Genomic DNA, 23,447 nt, shown 5'->3' on the forward strand with positions numbered 1-23,447 from the left:
GGAAGTTTGTAACGCTTTCTTAGTGGTAGTTCGATGTTGTTTTATTATTGTTTTTATGTTATTTTATGTTGTTTACAAGTGAAATTGCACCCCAAATATGCAACACGATGAATTAAGCAGTTTACGGTGAATAAGTTTAAAAGCGCACTCAAGTTTGTTTGACCTTTCTGTTGTTCCGTAGTGCTCTTAAGGCGAGTCACATGACGCGTCACAAACATAACAAGGAAGTCGGTGCTTGTTTGGCGCTTTTTCTGTAAAAATGAGGTTTATATCTGTTATCTTTTACTTTATTTCCTGCTCATATGCGTCGACAGGTGAAAACAAGCCAATTCAGGCATTTGTAATCCCGCACAGTCATATGGATGTGGGCTGGGTGTACACTATCCAGGTAAGACTGATGGTTTTTCCTTCCATTCAAACATAAAATGAAAGCACAGTATAATCGCCACAGGAGAGCATGCACGCCTATGCAGCCAATGTTTACACTAGTGTGACGGAGGAGCTGTCAAAAGTGAAACATCGGAAGTTTATCGCCGTGGAGCAGGAATTCTTTCGACTGTGGTGGGATAATGTGGCGTCAGACTCACACAAGAAACAAGTATTGACTCATTTACTCATATTCTATTACCTTGAATTGATGAATATGAGAGTGCAGTATATACTCTAACATGTGGCGCGTCTTACCTTTTAGGTCCGGCAGCTTGTGAAAGAGGGCCGACTTGAGTTCATCCTGGGGGGTCAAGTGATGCACGATGAAGCAGTCACTGATTTAGATGATGAGATCCTGCAGATGACGGGTAGACATTACAACACCAAGTTTAGCTCGACACCAAGTCAATACAGGAGCAGGATAACTGCTACTTTTTATTTAAAATAAGTTTTGTTTTAGATTTGCTTTGTTGGTTTACCTAAAATCTTTGTTCTGTGTTTTATGTTAATTATAATCATCAGCAAATACCACTTTTGGTATCGAAACGCTGTTAGTCGTGTTGGTTTCAGAGGTCTGTATGTGTTTTCAGAGGGCCACGGTTTCCTCTATGACACGTTTGGGGTGCGTCCTCAGTTCTCGTGGCACGTGGATCCGTTCGGAGCCTCCGCCACCACACCAGTGCTCTTCGCCCTGGCTGGCTTCAACGCTCACATCATCTCTCGCATCGACTATGACCTGAAAGACCGAATGCAGCAAAACAAGGTCGTCACAGCACAGCAGCATGTCCAGATGCATCTTTATATCTATACGTCTCTTTCTCTTTCCACAGAAATTACAATTTATGTGGAGAGGATCTTCCTCTTTGAAGGAGCAGATCTTCACTCACACTATGGACCAGTTCAGCTACTGTACGCCGTCTCACCTGCCATTTTCTAACAGGTAATCTTCATCATAACAGACACTTTAATTAAGCATGAGGCATAACGTTTGTGCCGACACGTCAGCTCTGGTTTCTACTGGAATGGCGTGGTCTTGTTTCCCGACCCCCCTAAAGATGGCGTGTACCCCAACATGAGTTTACCCGTCACCAAGGCAACAGTGCAAGCTTATGCTAAGACCATGGTGGAGAACATCAAGCAGAGGGCTGCCTGGTTTAAGACTAAACATGTTCTGTGGCCTTGGGTGAGAACATCCATTACATCCATTGAATGTGTACTAATGTGTGTGTGTGTACTAAAGTGTGTGTGTGTGTGTTAGGGCTGTGACAAACAGTTCTACAACTCCTCAGTGCAATTCAGCAACATGGACCCCCTAATGAACTACATCAACCAGAAGAGTGAAGAGTTTGGGGTAACAGTCCAGTATGCGACACTTAGCGAATACTTCCTAGCCGTCCACCAATCAGATCTGGTCTGGGAAGTCCGTGGCAGCCAAGACTTCCTTCCTTATTCCACAGGTTCTTTTCTTTCTATTCTTGCTGGTTCACATTAAAGTCACAAGTTCATTCGTCGTGGACAATTTGGAGTCGTTAATTAACCTAGCATGTTTTTGGAATGTGGGAGGAAACCGGAGTACCCGGAGAAAACCCACGCATGCACGGGGAGAACATGCAAACGCCACACAGAGATGGCCGAGGGTGGAATTGAACCCTGGTCTCCTAGCTGTGAGGTCTGCACACTAACCACTTGACCGCCCCAAATGTTCATGTATCCCTTTAATCCATTCATTTTCTACGCTTATCCTTATGGGGGTCGCGGGTGGTGCTGGAGCCTATCCCAGCTGTCTTTGGGCGAAAGGCGGGGTACACCCTGGACTGGTGGCCAGCCAATCACAGGGCACATATAGACAAACAACCATTCACACTCACATTCATACCTATGGACAATTTGGATGTTTAGCATGTTTTTGGAATGTGGGAGGAAACCACGCATGCACGGGGAGAACATGCAAACTCCACACAGAGATGGCCGAGGGTGGAATTGAACCCTGGTCTCCTAGCTGTGAGGTCTGCGCGCTAACCACTCGACCACCGTGTAGTCACAAGTTGTGTAAACAAAAATGGTTTCCATTGTGGCAAATCGGCGCAAAAACTGTCGAAACTTTGACTTTCCTCCCTGTGTCCTATTTGTTAGCATCCCAGCAGGCGTGGACGGGCTTTTATGCTTCTAGAAACGTCCTGAAAGGTGTAGCAAGACGAGCCAGCTCCCAACTTCATGCAGCAGAAACTCTCTTCACACGATACCGCCTCGACTACCCAGACGGACCCGTGGCGAAAGACTGGGCGCTGGCAAAACTGAGGGCTCTCCGCTGGGCCGTCTCTGAGGTAGTGTGATGCAAACGGAATATATTTCACCTGGAATTAGCATCTAAATATAGCATCTCTTTATGTGTAGGTGCAGCACCACGATGGCATCACGGGCACCGAGTCTCCCAGAGTGGCGGAGATGTACTTACAGCATCTCAAACAGGCCATGATGGGTGTGGACGAGCTTTTGGCTGCTATTTTCTTGCTGCCGCACAACCTCGACGTAGACGGCAACAACTACCGCCGCACAAAAGGTCTTGTTTTGTTTATCACTGCAGATACTGATAATAGTATCGGTATCGATATGATGCAAATATTTATCTCTTTGTAGGTGCTCACCAGACATTGGAGCAGCACATCATTGTTTACAACCCGTTAGCATGGAATATCACCACTCTTGTCAACATTACTGTAACCTTTCCTTTTGCAAGAGTCTTTGATGATGCAAGACAAGCCGTGCCTGCACAGGTAGATTTTGTAGCAACAATTTAAACATTATTTATTTTTAAACATTAAACATTTTAAACATTATAAATTATTTTTGGGTAATGAAAGTTTCTTATTAGTTGAAGCGCAACATCAATAGTTTTTATAATTTAATAATTTTGTCCACTTTCCCTTAAAGTACCATCTGTACTGTACCATTATACCCCTACATTGTTATTGTAGGGGTGTATTATGTTATTTATGTACATGAGAGTAAATACACATTTACAGGAGAGTAAATACATAAATATTTATGTGTATTATGTTGTTATTATGCTATTAGAATAGCATAATAACCCCTTAAAACAACATTATAAGTCATTGTTGTTCCACTCACAGATCCAAAAGTCCGCCTTATCGAACAGGACCTATGACCTCTTCATCCTGGTGGAGCTAGGTGGCCTCCAGCACAGGAAGTACTTGATAAAGTTCTCAGACAAGCCGTGTTCCAAGAGGTCCAAGTGCGGCGACACATTTGAAGCCAAGGGGGTACCGTTCGAAAGACGAAGCGTCCGGAATCGGAAGAAAACAGCCAGGAGGCTTCTTCCGGTTCTGAGTGAAACTTACAAGCTCATGTTTGACCAGGACACCAATTTACTGCACAGCATCACGTACCTGTAGGTGGCGTCCATGATCCTCCGCTTTAAGGACGTTTTGGAGATAAAATCCCGTCTGTTCTTGCCAGGCAGGACAAAAAAAGGATACGGATGACGCAGGATTTTTGGGAGTACCACGCCAACGGTGACGTGCAAACCGGGCCCATTTCCGATAACTACATGTTCAGTGCCAACGGTTCAGCTGTGCGGGCATACGAGGCCGTGCAAATGGAGATCATCCCCGGCATCGTGATGTCTGAGATCAGACAGTACTTCTTCAGGTGCGTCGCCACATTGCTGTCATCTAACCAGGTTACTTGTCCGCTCACGATGGTCTCCTGTGATGCAGAAACGAAAGCGATGATGACTATGCCTTCTCTGTCGTCACTCGGGTCCCGCGGTGCTTTGGGGGCAAGGTCGGGTGTCACAGACTGGAGCAGACGTACTCACTGGGCCCCCTTCCCATTAATACAGAAGTCATTTTTAGAACCAGCTCGTCCTTGAAGAGCGAGCGGAGTCTCTACACGGACGATAACGGCTACCAGATGATGAAGAGGACGCACACGGAGTTCACCAACAACACCTTAGCCAGAGTACGCTGTCATGGTTTCCAACATGTGGTACTAACAGCACGAGAGAATGCATTTTGAGTCCCGTCTTGTTTTCTAGAACTACTTCCCCATGGTGCGGACGGCCTACATTGAGGACGAGCTCAGCAGGCTGGTGCTGCTCAGCGAGCGAGCCCACGGAGTGTCCAGCCAAACCAGTGGACAACTTGAGGTAGACGTACACGATCTCCAAGGCTCAAAGCACATGTTATTTTCTTGTACGCTTCCCAGGTCATGCTTCACAGACGTCTGTGGAACAACCTTCCCTGGAACCTCGGCTACAACCTGACCCTCAACGACAGCTCGGTGGTCCGACCCACGCTATGGATGATGCTGGGCTCCAAGGGTCTGACCTCCAAGCTCTACCAGCGGGCAGCCTTGGAGCTGCAGCACACACCTGTCGTCATGGTCATCGACCAGCCATGTGAAGAAGAAGGTATGAAACATATTATGGGGTGTGGCACCACAGCATCATTCATTCATTCATTTTTCAGGTACACCCTGGGCACATATAGACAAACAACCATTCACACTCACATTCATACCTATGGACAATTTGGAGTCGCCAATTAACCTAGCATGTTTTTGGAATGTGGGAGGAAACCGGAGTACCCGGAGAAAACCCCACGCACGCACGGGGAGAACATGCAAACTCCACACATTGAACCCTGGTCTCCTAGCTGTGAGGTCTGCGCGCTAACCACTCGACCACCGTGCCGCCCACCACAGCATCACTACAATCAAATGAATGAATAATTAATGAGATATATTATTAGATACAGTAGAACCCATTGAAGTGGATCCTATTTTATTGTATTCCACTAATTTACTTGGTCACTCACATATAACAAAAGTTGAAATAGGTTATATTATTATTATTATTATTATTATTATTATTGACTTACATTGGATTGGTTTGAAATTTGAACACGCCTGGTTTGGTGCTGGTCTTCTGTGCTCTTCAGAGAAAGGATTTCTTGAGAAGGAGCCCAGAGGAAGTTCTCCTTCACGTGTCCTGGTGCTGCCCCCCAACCTCCACTTGCTCAGCCTCAGCATCCCCGGTTGGAACTACAGCTCCCATCATGACGTCCACCTCGGCCGCGTCCACTCAGGTCTCAGCTGTGGGGAGACAAATTTAGCAGCTGACTTTTTCATGCCTTTTTATCAAATGTCCAATTGAATTACGTCCATTCAGACAAGCATCGGCAGCCTGAACCGAACTACGACCGCGTTCTGTTGAGGATCATGCACATCTTTGAGGAGGGTGAAGACCCCGAGCTCTCAAAGCCGGTCACCATACATTTAAAGGTGGGGACATCACATTGAGGAACATTGAAGCGAGTCGTGAGGGTCAACTTACTTTCCACTTCTTGTGTGCACAGGATGTGCTGCAGGCTGTCGGGGAGGTGTCGGCCGTGGAGGAGCGTTCCCTGACAGGAACCTGGGATGTAGCCAGCATGCAGAGGTGGACATGGAAAACTACAGAAGACGTATCCTCAAGTAAGACTCATAATCCTAATGCATCATAATGAATGCATCCATTCAAGTGCATCCGGTTTACAGTAGGAAGAATCCGAGCTAAGTTCCATCTTATAAAATAAAAATAAAGATATAAAGAATTCCAAGTTGACAGCAACATACAATAATGCCGATATGTTTCTTCTGATTCCAGGGAATGTTCGCTCCAGCAGGATTGAAAAGGAACCTTTCTCAGTGACCATCTCGCCCAAACAGATCAGAACTTTCTTTGTTTACTTCAAGTCCGGACCTCGTCTCCCGTGACAATGACTCCATGTATTTTTAGCATCAAATAGTTGAATGTTTTGCTCATTTTTGCACATGTGATGATTTTTTTAAGGGTTTTGCACTCTGACTGAATAAAGTTTTTTTTAAGTTAATTTCTGGCTTCATCATGTGAAGCAGGAGCTAATGAGTAGAGATCAATATATGAATTAAAGGCTCAGGAAGTTTTTGCAGTTCATTTGCTGATTAGTGTGTGAACAATATACAATATTTAACTTTTTTTTTACTAGTAAGCTGTACTTGTCAAAATTATTTAAGAAATTAGAAATGTTTCACTGTAGAATATAATTTCACTTTTTTGAATCGGAAACTACTGAAATAAATTCAATTATTCTGTTTTATTGAGATGTGCTTTGTATACATTTGTCCACAAGGGGGCGCCACAAACCCTTGCCTTACAACAACTAGGAAGTAATGTCGCAACATCGCCGCTAGGGCGCTGTCATTATTGGCAGGGCAAATTCACAACAAAAAAAAGGAGAGACGAGAAAGTAAGGTAACGAACACTGCGACAATAATAGATTTGGGACGATACCACACAGTCTAAATGAGCTAAGTGTACACAATGAAGTATAAATACAGCAACGCAGCCTTAAAATGTGAGCCATGAACCAAGAGAGGACGACACGCCAACAGCGACGACAAAATAGCTGCTAAACCGAAAAACGTTGTTTTCCTCTCACGATGACCAGCGTCAGTGTAAGTCATTCAACAATGTACTCAATTGTAACAATTATCACCTACACCGAGGTTTAATTATAATTAAAGCATGCGTCATTGTGTGATTTCATAACCAGCCTCTTATATGTGACTTATTATCGTCCAGGGATGCTGCAAAAACAAGGCGATGCTCCTGTTGCTATGATACGAGTTGTAGCTTTGATATTTCTATATGCGTTTAAATATGTTTGCAGAAACGAGAGAGGGAACAGAGGAGGAAGCTGCAGTACTTTTTGTCTGATCTGGCTTTCCTGGGCTCATTGCAGGTGTGACCAAAGCAAATATTTGTATGGAACACAATGGACTGTTAAAGCTTGTGTTCTTTCTTCCTGGTAGGGTTTTAAGTACTTCCAGCCTTGGCTGAGAGGCAAAGAGGAGCTGCTGTTGACTGTTGTCAATGAAGATCTGGTCAGTTCAAATGTCATGAGAATAGTTGTTTTTTTAAATAATATATCTAATATATACAAAATATATAATATAATAAAATAAATAATTATATATATATAATATATATAAATAATAAATCAGGGGTTTCAAACTCAATTTACCTGGGGGCCACTGGAGCTAGGGTCTGGGCAAGGCTGGGCCGCATCAGGTTTTTCAAAAAAAGAACCCACATGTATTAAAAACAGAAAAATATACAAACTTTTTCAGTGCTTTGGTTCCGATTTTCCACAATAAAAGCTCTGATAAAACATTCCACTGTTCTCAAATATCTTAATTTTCATTTTTCTGCACAAAATAAGATGAAAAATAAAATATATTAAAAAATATATAATAATAAAATAAAATAAATAAATATAATAATAATAAAACGGCAAATAATAAAAACCACGTATAGTTGGTGGGTAGAGAAATAATTTTTTTTCAGATTAAAATGAACAAAGCATTATTAGAGCCCTGTAGACATGACAAAACACGACTATAGTCACATTTATACTTTTTTTATTTACAACATATTGCGCAACTGCAGGGTCTGGAGACACATGCTAACTCGCAAACTAGACAGCTAGCAACCTAAACGGTAGCATTCAAGTTATTTCCTTTCAACTTAAATAGCCAAAAACTTACCACTTCCACACGGATAGGGAGGATAACTATTAACAGTTATTTAACCTTTAACATGAACATTAATCAAACATAATACTTTTTTTCTGGGTACATGATACCATACAGCATCCATATCAAACTTAAACTTTCATATCAAGGCGGGGGCCTCAAACTAGTGTCCTGCGGGCCACATTTGACCCGCAGGCCATGTGTTTGAGACCCCTGGTGTAAATATTTTGTATTCGATATTTTGATAAGTAGTGAGTGTCTTCATAACTACTGCTAGCTCTGACCTGCAGGGTTGGCATTCCCCGGGCTTCGCCGTGTCCAGAGCGTCCTCCAGCAGCGCCTCCAGCAGCAGCGACGCTTCAGACAGCAGCAGCTCCCTCAGCCTGGCTAGTCGGCCCGCTTCCCCGCTGCCTGGAGGGCCTGAAGGTCCACCAACGACGTCTTCAACGCTCCCCAAGACAGACAAACATGCTAACAGGTGAGAAAACGCTACCTGATTGAACTGACACGCCCATAAAAAATCATACACGCCCACTTCACTCAGACACGCCCACAGGTCAAAAAGATGTTTGTTTTGCTTCCAGCAGTGAGGAGCATCTCCTGCCCGCCTCCCCCAGTGATGGGGAGATCGCAGAGCCTGTAAGAGGAAACTTTTGTATTTTTCCCCAAATAGCCACGTGCACATCTGAAGAACCTCCATATCTCCTCTACAGGAAGTGAACTGCACCCTTTTCCTGCTGGCAGGCTACGTGAAATACGGGCGTCCTTACGCTTGGATACGCTCCAACCACGAGCGTCTGGTCAGCATCGGCGGCAGCGACTCCATGTTGAAGGACACGCCCATGAAGCTCAAATCCATTGCAGACTGGCAGGGCGGAGGTAAGAGTCCAGTTTGAGTCCGACTCCGTTCCTGGAGGTTAACACATCTTCTTTTCTTGAAGGGGTCCGTGTGTGGGACGTGGTTAGCGAGCTGGTGTGTCTCTGCACCGTCCCCTTCCCGTCCAACCCCTTCGCCTTGGATATGCGCTACATTCAAAGTCTTCCTGCGCCCGAGCGTTTTCTCGTTACAGGGGCGCTACTCAACTTCTTGGAGATGTATGTGGTCTACGGGAACCGTAACGAGTTGCATTACAACAAAGGTATAGGAGAACCAACTCAACATCACTATCAGTGATTTGCTTTTATATTGTAGCCACTAGAGGGTGCTGTTTTGCTATGTTTTGTTTCTTCCTTGCAGTGGTGGAGGAGCTGAAGTCTCTAAGGCGTGTCCACGTCTACACCCTCATGGAGGTGCAGAAGCTGAAGAGGAACACCAGATTGGTGAGCACGCCCACTGAGCACGAGTCTTCTCCAGAGGACTGACCCCCCGCCCCCTCCTCCTGCTGTGAAGGCATAAAAACATGCCCCTTATTTGTAGGCTATTTTAACACTTCCAACCATGGGAAACGTGTCACATGACTGCCGCCAGGACCTTTTATGAACATTTTGCCCCCCAGCATCAACACACACACACACTCTCCCTCTTCAGGCCAAATATAACATTGTAAGTCAGTCATGGAAACACGTTCATCCATCATTCCAAGTTAAACATTTGTCTTGTTGGACACCGCAAGGGCTTTTGAGTGCAAGTGAAGGCACCTGGAAAAAAACATGTATAAAAGATATTTAATTAAATATGTACATAATTATGTTAAAAAAACACTGATAAAATGTCCCTTTTGTAAAGATACATCACATAATAAAAAACACCTTTTGCGGTTCGGGTGAGACTGAGATGGTTCATGTTTGTAAACCATAAGACCTTCTGTTTAAAGTGATGCTTATGGTCCGAGTGAACACGAGACCAAGAGTAGTCACATTCGCACGCGGAAGAAGAGAAGGAGACTCTTTGCTAGGGAATGCAGGTGCATGGCCACACATTCCAAGAAGAGGCTCTCGACAGGACACAGCGTTCCCAGTGTTCCGTGATAAACAAAGCAGCAAGTCACGGCTGGGCGGCCTTCCAAGCAGTGCCAACATGTCGTTTAAAAAAAAAAAAAAAGTCAAAATGTTACTCCTCTGTGAGCAGGTTAAGGAATGATTCATTTAAAAATCATTTTGGAAAAAAGTGCTGGCAAAAAAATCATCGTTTTGGGACTTTTGGTCTTCAAGCTTCAGGCCAACCTTCTTTGCAACCCTTTTTAAAAAGCCAGCAGCCAATCAGGGGAGAAGAAAGAGCACCAGTCCTCCTCGTTGGGGAGGCTCAGCTCCAGCTGTCCGAGGCGGACCCCCTCCTGGTGATGCTTCTGAGGGGGCTCCGAGACACAGAGCCTCTATGCTTCCAGTGAACTTTAAAAAAAAAAAAAAAAGAGACAACACAGGCGGTCAAGTCGTGTTTAGTGAATCAACAAAGTCAATGGACGCCAATGAGGAAGCTTCTTCGCTCACGGGCGTCTTCTTATAGACCAGCACGTGTATGTGAGGCGGTGTGTGAATGGAGCGAGGTTCCCCAGGCTGGGAAAGTTAGCACATCAAATATTTGCATAGATTTTTGGCACATGCGTAATTTGGTGCATCGAGACGGGAGTCTTATTTTGAGTCCTGATTATTTCTACCATAGAAAGTGTTGTGGGGGTTGCTAGAGCCTATCCCAGCCATCTTCAGGCGAGAGGCGGGGTACACCCTGGACTGGTCGCCAGCCAATCACAGGGCACATATAGACAAACAACCATTCACACTCACATTCATACCTATGGACAATTTTCAAGTCGCCGATTAACCTAGCATGTTTTTGGAATGTGGGAGGAAACCGGAGTACCCGGAGAAAACCCACGCATGCACGGGGAGAACATGCAAACTCCACACAGAGATGGCTGAGGGTAGAATTGAACCCTGGCCTCCTAGCTGTGAGGTCTGCGCGCTAACCATACGACCACCGTGCCGCCCATGATATTATAATTTTCCAAAACTTTCTTTTGTTTGTTTCTAATAATATTACAACATATTATTTCTTTAATATTTACAAAAATTATAATATTACAATGAAATTGATTACTTTTTCTTGTCAAATTACTGCAGATTTGTCATTCTTTTGTCATTCCGTTTTTTTTTAACAATTTGTTGTTTAAATGATATTTTTAAGACATGGGCAAATAAAAAGAGATGGCCAAGGGTGGAATTGAACCCTGGTTTCTTAGCTGTGAGGTCTGCGCGCTAACCACTCGATCGCCGTGCAGCCCCACACAGACAGGCAAACAAGCATGCTGTGGGTTTGGACTTTTGGATTATTTTCAGTCTCATTTCTATTACCAACTAAGTTATTAACTTGTGAGAGGAATTAATGCATTAATTAAATGACTCAATCTTTATTAATCGAGTGAGCGTGCTGTGGGTATTAGAATTCTATTATGAATTGTGTCAGTTATTATTAGTAATCTGGTCCAAAATGTTACCATAGAGACTCCACAAGATGCCGTACCTTTTCCCAGACCGGCAGGCAGCGTGGAGCTTTTGGTGTTTTCAGGCGAGTCGTCCGATTCCTCCGTGCGCCTCCTGCACACTTCGCCATCCTGCTGCCAGTCGCTGAGCGCCTGCTGGAAGGAGTGTGCCAGGCAAGCGGTCATGTCCCGCGCCCGCTCGGCCCTGCTGCACCAGAAGACGCGACACTGCAGCTGCTGCCCGTGGTGCTTGCAGATGTACAGGAAGACGTTGGGGCGTGTAGCGTCCGCGGCGCAGTACGCAATGTCCTGCAGGTATGTCTTGGTGAGTTGACGCCCTGTGCTCAACTCTTTGACCTCCACGTATCGAGGCCGCACCACCAAGGCGTGATCTTTGCTCAGCTTCTTCCCGTTGCCCACGCTTTCCAGCAAGCGGCCGATGGCGACCTGGGCCTGCTCGCGATCCAGAGAGAAGATTTTCTCCGTGCCGAGGTAGTGGACCTTAAAGAGCGGGTCGCCGTGCGACAGGGATTCCGTGCGGTCACGGCGGAAGTGTCGCCGCAGCGCCGCAGGGGAGTTCTTCAGGGTCTGCATGAGGTGGAACGTGCTGAGGGACATGGCGGGTCTTGCGTGTGCTGTGTTGCGGTCAGCTGGTCTTCTGTGAAGCCGATAGCGCTCTTCCACCTCTCTGCTATAAAAGGAGTGTCGTTGCATCCACTGCTTCTGTCTGGAACGAGAAGATTACATCAGTGGAAAGCCCGGCTAAATCATCTCCACGTCTCATTTGCTTAGCACCTTACAGATGCTGTGACGTATTTCACTGTAGTGACGCCTTGTAAATCTTTGGGCAAACAGCGCTGAAGTGCAAACACGCTGCTCTAAAGAAAAACTAACATAATGCAACTTCTCAAAAGAACTGTATGTGACCTCAAACTTATGCAACCATCAGCCTGCTATTGTATCACCGCCCAGCAAGAACCACAGCGACGCCTCTTCTCCATTGTGTCGAAAGTGTTGGTGTTTCTCATCCATTCTGTCAACATCACCTCGTCAGAAGTGTGCAGAAACAAACGCTTTGCTGGCCTTTGTTAGTTGACTTCCACCCACCCACCCACCACCAACACCACCTCCACCACCAACACCACCTCCTCCTGTGCAGGAAGCAGCCTTGCATTCCCACTTACAGTAAATATGTCTGCTCTGTACAAACAATGGCATGCTACTAGGAGTGTCTCAAGTCTCGCCAGTGGACATGTCAGTCATGGACTTAAAATGGACATTCCATTCTTTGATTTTAAGTTTAATTAAAGATGATATTTTTTCTCCCTTATTGAAATAGTCATATCCCTCGGTTTGAAAATCATGCTGTTTTGTGGTTGAATACGGCCCATTAGTAAATAATACTAATAAGGACAATTCAAAATGTGAATGTAGTACTCTACCGTGGTCACTAGATGTCAGTAATTATTTGGATACACAAGCACCAGACTTGATCGCCGGATCAAGCGGCTTTTATTTCAGTTTTAAGTTATCTCACAACAGGCACAATATTACAATAATCGTCATCATTAAAAAAAAACACAGGCTACTGTTGCCACAGCAAGCTAAAACTCAACTCTGAACCCCTGATGTCGCTTCCTTTCCGCCACCCTTTCTTCTACCGGAACAGATTTACTGTGACACATGACCATAATGACCATAATTTATGTCTTAAATGGCTTATATTCTCCAAATATTCCATTTATAAACAAGGACTTCATGGAAGTCCACTTGTCACAATCATGTCATGGGAATGTTGCTAATTTCAGTATATAGAAAATATTACCTTGAAAAAACTAATTATTACTTCCAGTCTTCTTTAACAGAATTTTGTATTTGTGTTAAAATATATATACAATTTTTTTTTCCTAGCGCATGTACATTTAGTGCATTACCGCAATTTATGATATATTGTATTCCAGCTAAACAATCGTATTCTGAATGTTACACAACATTTGAAGCACAAGGACTCTTTATAGCTTTGAAGATTATTCTAATTCCACGCCGACTTGAACATAACATAACATAAGAGCAGGTAACTATGTAAAGTCAGACGTGATATGCGACATGATGGACAGAAACGAGCTGGTTAAAAAGTGTTAAATGTGTGCATTTGTGATGCAATGGCGGTCCGACAATCATTTTCTTACCTGGACACAGTTTCATGCAAGCGATGTCCGTGAACGTCTCAGCTAAAACGTGGGAGCTTCTTCTCGCAAACACACTGCTAGAATAAAAAATAAACAAAAAGACAATTTTGTACTAAAAAACGACATCTGCTTTGTCTTATCTCCTCGGTGAAGGTGACACCTTTTACTAAACTCAGACTAGTTACTTCATGCTAAGCTACTCTACTACGGTAGTGACTGAGGACAGCTCGCGCACAACTGTTTTAAACAGCGAGAACGCGCGCTCGCACCACGTGGACGAGCCCCTACGTCAGAGTGGCGAGGTGGGACCACACCAAGTTGACGCGCGGTGTGGGGGGTGTTGGTATAGCGATTATTTACAAGAAGGTGAAAAAAAATCACTCTGGCTGTACATTACCATCTAAACAAGTCAACGAGTTATTTTACACTTTCTGGAATTGTTTTGTTTTGAAAAAAAAAAAGGAGACATGATTGTGTCATTTTAGCTCCTTCAAATAAAACACCCCATTCCTTGTCATGGTAATCTTTTCATAAACTTTATAGTTTTACAGTCAACCAATGAAGGGATTGTGACCACATAAATTTTTTAAACCGAAAAATATAAGGACACCACCACTACAAGTATTTTCAAAGAACATGTCTATATTTTTCACAATTATAAATTAAGTTGCATAAAAATGTCCAAAATGTTCATTCTATTAGCGTTAATAGCTGGAAACCTAGCCACATTATTAGCTTGACAACATGGCTATTATTAGCTAACCATTTGTTCACAATCAAATCGTCTTAACACTTTCAGGTCAGTTTTTGCTTGTAAACACTTTAACAATATAGATACAATGTCACAATACGCTATGAACAACTCAACAACAAAAATATATTTATAATAAACAGAAGCTATATGAAAACTTCACCATGCTGATAACTGACATCAATATTTGAAGACTATGTACAGTACATGTACACATTTATTGTATTTTTCTCACAAACAGTCTTCAGAAAACTATTTTTAGTCATGTTGTGACGTCATTCACAAGCACATAGAAACACTTTAATGAGCGTCATTTGCTTCTGCAGGCATTTTGAACACTGGCAAACCTTAAAATGCTTCCATGTGTGTGTGTGTGTGTGTGTGTGTGTGTGTGTGTGTCAAACAGTAGGGTCCCTGTTTGCTTCTGGGTTAGGCCCAAAAACATTCAGCTTGTGGACGTCACTCCCACCGCAGCGCCTCGTTGTGCACACTGGAACTATTCTTGCCGCCCTGGTGACATAATGGAGCATCTCAGACTTACACGTGTGCCATGAGGAAGAGGGGCTACAAGGTGGCGTGTATGGAGTCAGCATCCTACAATATTACAATAGTACATCCTCTACACAATATTATTAATGAAGAGTGTACCCCCACCTAACACACTGGCTGGAAACTGAGAGTGAAACCGTCACAAGGGTCGTCAAAGGCCATCACCTTCCGGGGTGGGGAGAAAAAAACCAAGGAGGTGAGACTTTCAGCTTTTCTGGAATAGTCTTGATTGGCCAACACTATAAAATGAATTAGGGAAGTAAAGTGGTGTAAAATGCAAGTTCCCTGTTCTTAACTGACTGCAAATCAACCTTCACCGGCACGTAGTGATGTTTAGCTGCAATAAATGTCCTCCTGCAGGTAAAAGTACACAACAATCCATTCTATTTAAAGAACATGCTGAACCTTTGACCTCCACCACTGAGAAATGAACTCTAGAATATACAGTAAGTATATAAACTATATATTTATCCTGAATGTCCTTATTTCCTATTTATTTTAATTAGTCATACACTGCTATTGTATTACCCCTGTTACAACATTTTGACTCTTATTATTTTTATATTTAATCTTTTTCCTTAACACCGCACATACTGTCATTTAAAAACAGTATTTGCTAGAGGTATTTGATTTTTTTCGACACTGTTGATTGTTTTTCTTTCCTTCATTACTGCTTAATCAATCTGAAGCAGGTTTTAAAGCCATTTCTAAAGCTTAGCGAACCACAGTGAGAGCCATTATCCGCCAATAACGAAAACACGCAATGGTGGTGAATGTTTCCCAGGAGTGGCTGGCCAACCAAAATGACACCAGAAAGTGCATCGACAACTCATCCAAGAGGTCACAAAAGACCCCACAACAAGATCCACAGAACTGCAGGCCTCATTTGCCTCAGTTAAGGTCAGTGTTCATGACTCCGCCATAAGAAAGACACTCGGCAAAGGCAGCCTGCCTGGCAGATTTCCAAGACCGAAACCACTGCTGAACAAAAAGAACATTAAGGCTCGTCTCAATTTTGCCAGAAAACATTGTGATGATCCCTGATGACACCTTTGGCAAAACTACTCTGTGGTCTGATGAGACAAAAGGTAAAAATAAGACTGCATTTCAGAAAAAGAACCCATTAATAGTAAAATATGGTGGTGGTAGTGTGATGGACTGTTGTGCTTTTTTTATTTTATAGGTATCATTAATTCTATTTATTATTATATTTACTCTTATTACATGTTTTGGTATATATATTATTAGTTTGTAATTTATTTCTTTTATTAAATGACACATCAGAAGAAAATATGTCAAATTGTAAAATACATGGTATGAATGAAATATTGCTAAAAAAAAAAAAGCACCACTTCTTCCTACTCCTTTTCATACATATTGAATTGTGCAAACGTAACCATGTGATGTTCCCGAATGTAACTTTTGAATTGTAACCACATTTTAATGGTGCAGTCCAACATGGGCACCCTTTGCTCCAATGTGATGAAAAAAGCAACAACAATACTTCAGAAAATGAAATGATCTTTTTCACAACCGCTTTGCTGTTTATAAATGAATGAATGAATAAACACCATTTCTGGAGCCAAAGGCAAATAAAACTTTGATTTTGTTGCTTTATGATTCTAACAGTGACTAATATGTCATCAGTGTTATTTAAGCGTACAGTGGCAGGACACAGAGTGTTCCAGCACAACGAAAGAGGCGTGAAGAAAAATGGGAACTGTTATTGTTCTCACATATTTAGAGAACTTGATTTAGGGTGCCTTCGTTCTCACGCTCATTTGCATAGACTGTTTGTTCGAACTACTCCAATTATGTCAAGCATTCATCATTGCATAACTCTTGTGTTTTACTTATTATTCGTCAGGGTAGTTACTGATGTCACCAATGCTGATCCAAAGTGAAAGTGGTGGAGGCGTTAGTGGAGCTTCCTGAGCGAGTCCAGCAGGTTTCATGGAAGGAAAACGTCTCAGTTTGTGAAGAAAACAAAGCCAGCGATGGAGGCGGGCGGTCATTGTATCTGTTGGCCTCCGAGTTTTCCTGTTATTCATCCTCCATTTACAAGAAGCAAATGTGAGGAAGTGACGACAAGAAGGCAAACAAACCGCCTTTTATTCACATTTATACACATGGAAAATCAAAACATGGAGGAGGCACAAAAACAACCCAGTATGGAAAAAAAGTTACAGTGTATATATTTAAAGACAAAAACTGCCTGTGTTATGGTTTTCTGTGTGTGTGTAATTTTATTACTGCAATGTTTTTCAACCCAATAAAAAAGAAGCAAAAATAAAATGACAGCATATGCACCTCATATAGCAATATGAGCTAATGCTTTTCATATCTCAGATAAAACCAACCTTATTTGGGCAAGAATCCCTTACAGCACGGCTGTCCAAAATGTGGCCCAGGGGCCATTTGGGTCCCTCAGATTTTTTTTTTTTTATTGGCCTGCGGCACATACTCTGTTACTACCTCAATCATATTTATTTATTTAACCCCAATACAATACACTCATATGTGACTTTACTCATCTGTATACACTAGTCACTATTTGCACTATGACCCATTTATCATTGCACTAAAATTAATATATCTGCAATATGTCTGCTCCTGCATTATCTCCTGTGCAATACTATGTGTATATTTTGGATATCTTGTATATATCTTGTTAAATTGTCTTTTTACTCTACTTTTATATACTTTTTTTTAAAACTTGAAACTACTGCACTGAAAGGAGAAGCTCTCCAATCTCGTTGTACATCTTGTATAATGACAATAAAGGCCATTGCATTCCATACTGTGCCATTAAAGAAGAAAACAAACAACTAAAAAGCCATAATGTAAGAAGAAAAACACTAATAAGAAAAAAAATAATTATGGAACATAACTTTTGTAAGTTTTGTAAGTAAGTTTTCCTAAACAGAAGAACACACTAACGCTAAAACAACAATACAGTCGATCCCTCGTTATTCACACCCACAAACGGTGAGAGACCGCAAAGATACAGCTCTCAAAATGCACATTTTTAAAAATAATCATTAATGACACAAAGAGAAGTTAAAAAGACAAGAAAATACAATCTTCTGAGTGACTATCACTTTCAATGCAAGTTGATTGAACCACTTTAAAAAGTATTTCCATCCAACTGTGAAGGATTAAGGTGTGCCTTCCACTGAAAATGCTTGCTTTTCCCTTTTCCTTAGTTAAAAAGTAGCTGCTGGTGTTATTGTTTAATGGCGTGAACGAGTCACAATAACTCACACAGCCACACATGTCCAAATAAGGACAAATGTATTCAATGACGTCCTCCTCTCCTTTCAGTTATCTTACTGCTGATGACCTCATTTCCTGGTTTCTCTTTTTTTCATGATAGTGCTAAACTGATATCTCATTTTTATTCGTCTATGGGGGTAAGAATAAAAATCTATGCTTTAAATATGATTCTCATAGTAAATTTATTTTTAGTGTTGTGATAAACGGACTCAACGGTTTTGGAAAAATGGTCCTGCAGTTCAGAGACCAATCAGATGCCAGACTAAACAGGAAGAGGAGGCGGCTTCCTGTACAGGCCCAAAGGAGTCCCTCTTCCACGTTTAATCCCAGGAAAAGTCTGCCAAATGGATCGAACGTATTGATATTTCATCTGACACAATGACACAGCTTGCTTGGTTTAAAGGTGACTAACGTCTGCCTGACTAACACGCTGCAAATGCGTAGAGGGTCTCGTAGCTGTCGTCACTGTGGAGGCTAAGGAGCCTGCTGATGAAAGAGCTCTGCAAGGTTTCAGTGTCAAGAGCCGTGCGTCAGCTTCTATTAATAGCATCACGGGCAGCAGCTCATATATTCTCTGGCAGCCTTAGAAAAATCCCTCTTTTTTACCTCATTTCCTCCCCGCCCACCTCACAGCAGAATGCCATGCACTGTGACGAGTACAGACTTTTATTTTTAGCCCGCAGCAACCGCCTGGTGCTATTTAGATATAGACGTTTTGCAAATGTTTGGACAAAAGCAACACACATACAATTATTTCCCAGTCAAGGAAGTTCAATTTTACAGATTTTCAGGCTGGTTTAGGTGTCTAACAAGCTATTTATATCCATGGCTAGAATATGTTTTTAAATAGGGATGCTCCAATTGGGGCGGCACGGTGGTCGAGTGGTTAGCGCGCAGACCTCACAGCTAGGAGACCAGGGTTCAATTCCAACCTCAGCCATCTCTGTGTGGAGTTTGCATGTTCTAGGTTTTCTCCGGGTACTCCGGTTTTCCTCCCACATTCCAAAAAACATGCTAGGTTAATTGGCGACTCCAAATTGTCCATAGGTATGAATGTGAGTGTGAATGGTTGTTTGCACAGTTACCACTAATGCTGCATTTTGACTGTTATTGTCTGATAGCGGCTGCGGAAGAGTGGTTAGCACGCAGGCCTCATAACTAGGAGACCCAAGTTCGATTCTCCCTGTGTGTGTGAGTGTGTGTGAGACTCCGGTTTCCTCCCACATTCCAAAAACATGCTAGGCTAATTGTCCATAGGTATGAATGTGAGTGTGAATGGTTGTTTGTACAGTTACCACTAGTGCTGCATTTTGACTGTTATTGTCTGATAGCGGCTGCGGAAGAGTGGTTAGCATGCAGGCCTCATAACTAGGAGACCCAAGTTCGATTCTCCCTGTGTGTGTGTGGGGGGGACTCCGGTTTCCTCCCACATTCCAAAAACATGCTAAGCTAATTGTCCATAGGTATGAATGTGAGTGTGAATGGTTGTTTGTCTATATGTGCCATGTGATTGGCCGGCGACCAGTCCAGGGTGTACCCCGCCTCTCGTCCGAAGACAGCTGGGATAGGCTCCAGCATGTTCGACTTTTCTTGTATCCATCTTTACACGCTTTGCCTAGCATCACTCGCGACAGTAGCTAGAATTATTAGCCACCCTTATCGCCTTCAGACTCAGAAGAATACTGTACTGCACTATACTTCCGTCAGTATACTTCAATACTACACTGCATACTATGCACACTGTGTAGGCTACTTAGTTCCTCAGTGTAGTGCTGTCCCAAATCCATTACGCACTTACTGGAAATGATTATCATATACAGACCTGATCACCTGACCATACACTGTTTGACGACCCTGCACCACCTGAAGCTCCAGTGTTCCACTGGAAAAGCACCCCAGATCATGATGGACCCCACGACTTCAGAGAATCTCATCAGTTTTTTGGCGTTGAAGGAGACAAGGTCTGCTGTCTGATGGTTATTGCGTTGCAGTTGGCACCAGTAAGGGCCTTCATTTGGGTGGAGGACTGCCCTATGTCTTGACTGACAGGGCAGGTGTAATTTTTTTTATGTGTCTATCACTTAACTTTTTTTGTATTTTCAAAAATATACAATGACTGTCTTACTGTGTCAATCAGGTACTTGCCAGTGCACTGCAATTTGTCATACATCTCCTAAAACTAACTGAGACAGCCAACGTCACGGCGCCCCCATGTGGTTGTTCATAGTCACTGCAATTTAAAATCAAGCTGATACATTCAGAACAGCTCTGGTTAAAATGCAAAAGCGGCTTGAATCACCTGAAGGGGTTTGTGATGTCATGTTTCGCCTCCCTCCTACAGGGGGCGCTGTGTACGTGCGTGCGTGTATGTATGTAAACCCACGGCTACCTCAGCTTCCAACAGTAGCAATCCATCCTTCACGCAGCAGAACATCCCGAAAGGACCAAAATCATGGACTTCTCAATTAGAGCTGCTAACGTGGACGACTGCAAGGATGTGGCGAGGATGAATATGGTGAGACACGCACGCACACGTAAACACGCACGCTTGACTGAACGTCACGCACAATAATATTCCGTGTAATGTTCTTTTTATGTTCCTTTTAGGAGCTGGCCGAGTATGAGAAGGTAACAGAGCAGGTGACAATCACACAGCGAGGTAAAAAAAATATTTGTTTTTGAAGTATTCCTAAAAAAAAATACTATATTATATTATATTATACTCAACTATGTGTACACTTGAATAATTAGACTTGGAACAAGACGGCTTCTCCAAGAATCCATTCTTCCATTGTGTCATCGCTGAGGTGCCACAACAGCACAAAAGTAAAGACGGTAATTATATTTATAATTTTTATAATTATCTATAATTATGTCAGCAGACACACCAAGACATCAACTCTCTAATTATTGATTTGTTTTCGTTTTTAAAGTTCATATTACTGTTTAAGTCTTAATTCTGCTGCTTAAAACTACATCAAAATATGTCATCTAGTATGATCGTTTGGACTGCTCGCAGATTGCAGATTGATTTCGGAAGAGTTAAACAAACTTGTTGGGGCGGTTTGGAGAAAAATGAAGCAGGGTCACCTCAGTGGATAAGATAAGACGTGAGGAAAACAAAAGTTTTTTTTATTTTAATCAGACAGGTGACAAATATTACCTTCGTCACCCAAATGAGTAAATATGTGTGTTGCCAAATTAGCATTAGCGTTGCACATTGACTGTTATTGTCTGTTAAGCAGTTAGCATTAATGCTACACATTAACTGTTATAGCTTGTGTTGTATAGTTATCACTAGTGCTGTTATTGTCTGATAGCGGCTGCGGAAGAGTGGTTAGCGCGCAGGCCTCATAACTAGGAGACCCAAGTTCGATTCTCCTCGTGTGTGTGTGGGATTCCGGTTTCCTCCCACATTCCAAAAACATGCTAGGCTAATTATCCATAGGTATGAATGTGAGTGTGAATGGTTGTTTGTCTATATGTGTCCTGTGATTGGCTGGCAACCAGTCCAGGGTGTACCCCGCCTTTTGCCTGAAGACAGCTGGGATAGGCTCCAGCACGCCCGCGACCCCCTTGAGTATAAGCGGTAGAAAATGGATGAATGAATGTCTCTTATGCAATTAGCATTAATGCTACACATTAACTGTTATAGCTTGTGTTGTACAGTTACCACTAGTGCTGCATGTTGACTGTTATTGTCTGATAGCGGCTGCGGAAGAGTGGTTAGCGCGCAGGCCTCATAACTAGGAGACCCAAGTTCGATTCTCCCCGTGTGTGTATGTGGGACTCCGGTTTCCTCCCACATTCCAAAAGCATGCTAGGCTAATTGTCCATAGGTATGAATGTGAATTGGCTGGCAACCAGTCCAGGGTGTACCCCGCCTTTTGCCTGAAGACAGCTGGGATAGTCTCCAGTATAAGGGGTAGAAAATGGATGAATAAATGTCTCTTATGCAGTTAGCATTAATGCTACACATTAACTGTTATAGCTTGTTATACAGATAGCACTTGCGCTGCATATTGACTGTTATTGTGCAGTTAGCATTAGCTCTAAACACAGTCTATCACTTTTAAAGCAGAAATATTTATACCTCCATCCATCTAACATCATTCTTGACTAGTATTTTCAATGTACGCAAGACGAAAATACATTTATGAATATTCTATTACTTCTCAGGGCACACAAAGATTGGCTTTGCACTTTATTTCTACTCGTACAGCGCATGGCGGGGGAGGGCCATTTACATGGAGGACTTGTACGTCATGCCGGAATTCAGAGGTATAATCTGGCTGTCTGCCTCATCAATGCATACGAAGATACGCCGCTTTGTGTTTTTATATTCAAATGAATGTTTTTCAGGGAAAGGTGTGGGTAAAGCGCTAATGAGCAAGGTAGCACAGGTGAGTGATGCCTTGGTACGCATGCTACAATTAGCATCAGCATGTCAGATTAGCATTATGTTATATCGACTGTGTTGTCCAGTTAGCATTAGAACTATCTATGTCATCTGTGTTTAACTTGTTAGCATTAATACAGTTAGCATTAATGCTACGTGTCGGCCGTTGCAGCTGGGCCTGGCTGCAGGCTGCACTCAGCTCAACTTCACCGTGCTGGAAACCAACCGGTCCTCGGTGGATTTTTACCTACGGCGAGGCTGCTCGGACGTGACGTCTGAGATGGGCTACCATTTCATGTCCTGCTGCGGGGACGCCATGCGGCAGCTGGCCCAGCCCTGACAGCTGACCCTTGACCTATGCAGGTGGAGACAATCCAACAGAGCCCTGATGTTTTAGATTTAGGACACCTTAAGCTTTGTCTTTCTTAGTTACTCTTGGTAAATGACACTTATGCAACTGTAAGATATTTAATTATTCATGTAAACATTGTTTTTAAGTCTGTGATGAAAGCCATCACATTATGAGGCAAACTTTGATTCATTTTGTACATCAATATGCTAAAACTAATCCAATGTAGGCCAATACAGTTTAAGCTATACATCCCATAGATAATTTTATTTATGCAAAATGAAAAAATGGCCCCCAAATCGCTGCTAACCAAGTTTACTTGTGGAAATTCATGTTTTCTTGGGTATTTATGTTAAGGGCAATGATATGGTAAACATGCACAAATGACTGTTGTCCCTTTAATTTATATGTCAAAATATGTCTTCCATATGAATACAAGGATGAGTTGTGATGCTTTTTGTCTTTACACACACACTACTACTACTACTACTACTACTACTACTACTACTAC

General features: G+C 42.7%; 4 protein-coding genes and 1 long non-coding RNA gene across 8 annotated transcripts; 4 read left to right on the top strand and 1 right to left on the bottom strand.

Moving 5' to 3' along the window:
* The first annotated feature begins 182 nt into the window (after positions 1–182).
* Positions 183–6,510, top strand: man2b2 (mannosidase, alpha, class 2B, member 2). Its single transcript, XM_058067051.2, has 19 exons — positions 183–388; positions 452–598; positions 692–797; positions 1,020–1,192; positions 1,260–1,369; positions 1,435–1,612; positions 1,688–1,886; positions 2,563–2,753; positions 2,824–2,989; positions 3,067–3,203; positions 3,561–3,838; positions 3,907–4,098; positions 4,167–4,410; positions 4,487–4,597; positions 4,657–4,861; positions 5,391–5,537; positions 5,621–5,733; positions 5,808–5,925; positions 6,098–6,510. Exons 1-19 carry the CDS (start codon positions 260–262, stop codon positions 6,205–6,207), a joined length of 3,054 nt encoding a protein of 1,017 aa, XP_057923034.2. The 5' UTR covers positions 183–259; the 3' UTR covers positions 6,208–6,510.
* Positions 6,511–6,674: 164 nt separating this feature from the next.
* Positions 6,675–11,111, top strand: LOC131126454 (uncharacterized). 3 transcript variants are annotated; one of them, XM_058068992.2, is made up of 9 exons: positions 6,675–6,927; positions 7,143–7,214; positions 7,285–7,356; positions 8,298–8,485; positions 8,592–8,646; positions 8,721–8,886; positions 8,949–9,146; positions 9,245–9,327; positions 9,425–11,111. In XM_058068992.2, the coding sequence occupies exons 1-9, from the start codon at positions 6,913–6,915 to the stop codon at positions 9,485–9,487; spliced, it is 912 nt and encodes a 303-aa protein (XP_057924975.2). In that variant the 5' UTR covers positions 6,675–6,912; the 3' UTR covers positions 9,488–11,111. The 3 variants fall into 3 exon arrangements, with proteins under 3 accessions (XP_057924975.2, XP_057924976.2, XP_078651699.1); XM_058068993.2 differs by having other exon boundaries at positions 8,595–8,646; XM_078795573.1 differs by having other exon boundaries at positions 9,245–11,109.
* On the bottom strand, positions 9,659–13,875 carry LOC131126455 (low density lipoprotein receptor adapter protein 1). Its single transcript, XM_058068994.2, has 3 exons — positions 13,613–13,875; positions 11,465–12,150; positions 9,659–10,335 (listed from the first exon to the last, which is right to left on the bottom strand). The coding sequence occupies exons 2-3, from the start codon at positions 12,135–12,137 to the stop codon at positions 10,250–10,252; spliced, it is 759 nt and encodes a 252-aa protein (XP_057924977.2). The 5' UTR covers positions 12,138–12,150; positions 13,613–13,875; the 3' UTR covers positions 9,659–10,249.
* Positions 13,876–14,776: 901 nt separating this feature from the next.
* Positions 14,777–17,416, top strand: LOC131125031 (uncharacterized). The gene is made up of 4 exons (XR_013627028.1): positions 14,777–15,358; positions 15,697–15,812; positions 15,935–16,000; positions 16,785–17,416. It is a non-coding gene; the product is annotated as an uncharacterized LOC131125031 (long non-coding RNA).
* A 3,121-nt stretch (positions 17,417–20,537) lies between these two features.
* LOC131125030 (diamine acetyltransferase 1-like) lies at positions 20,538–23,387 on the top strand. Of its 2 annotated transcripts, none has more exons than XM_058066143.2 (6): positions 20,538–20,703; positions 20,796–20,847; positions 20,940–21,023; positions 22,368–22,469; positions 22,551–22,591; positions 22,760–23,387. In XM_058066143.2, exons 1-6 carry the CDS (start codon positions 20,641–20,643, stop codon positions 22,925–22,927), a joined length of 510 nt encoding a protein of 169 aa, XP_057922126.2. In that variant the 5' UTR covers positions 20,538–20,640; the 3' UTR covers positions 22,928–23,387. The 2 variants fall into 2 exon arrangements, with proteins under 2 accessions (XP_057922126.2, XP_057922127.2); XM_058066144.2 differs by having other exon boundaries at positions 20,940–21,014.
* The last annotated feature ends 60 nt before the right edge of the window (positions 23,388–23,447 follow it).

Source organism: Doryrhamphus excisus, linkage group LG2 (assembly GCF_037039965.1).
Source record: "Doryrhamphus excisus strain RoL-2023G ecotype Guam linkage group LG2, RoL_Dexc_Guam_v1.1, whole genome shotgun sequence".
NCBI lineage: Eukaryota > Metazoa > Chordata > Actinopteri > Syngnathiformes > Syngnathidae > Doryrhamphus > Doryrhamphus excisus.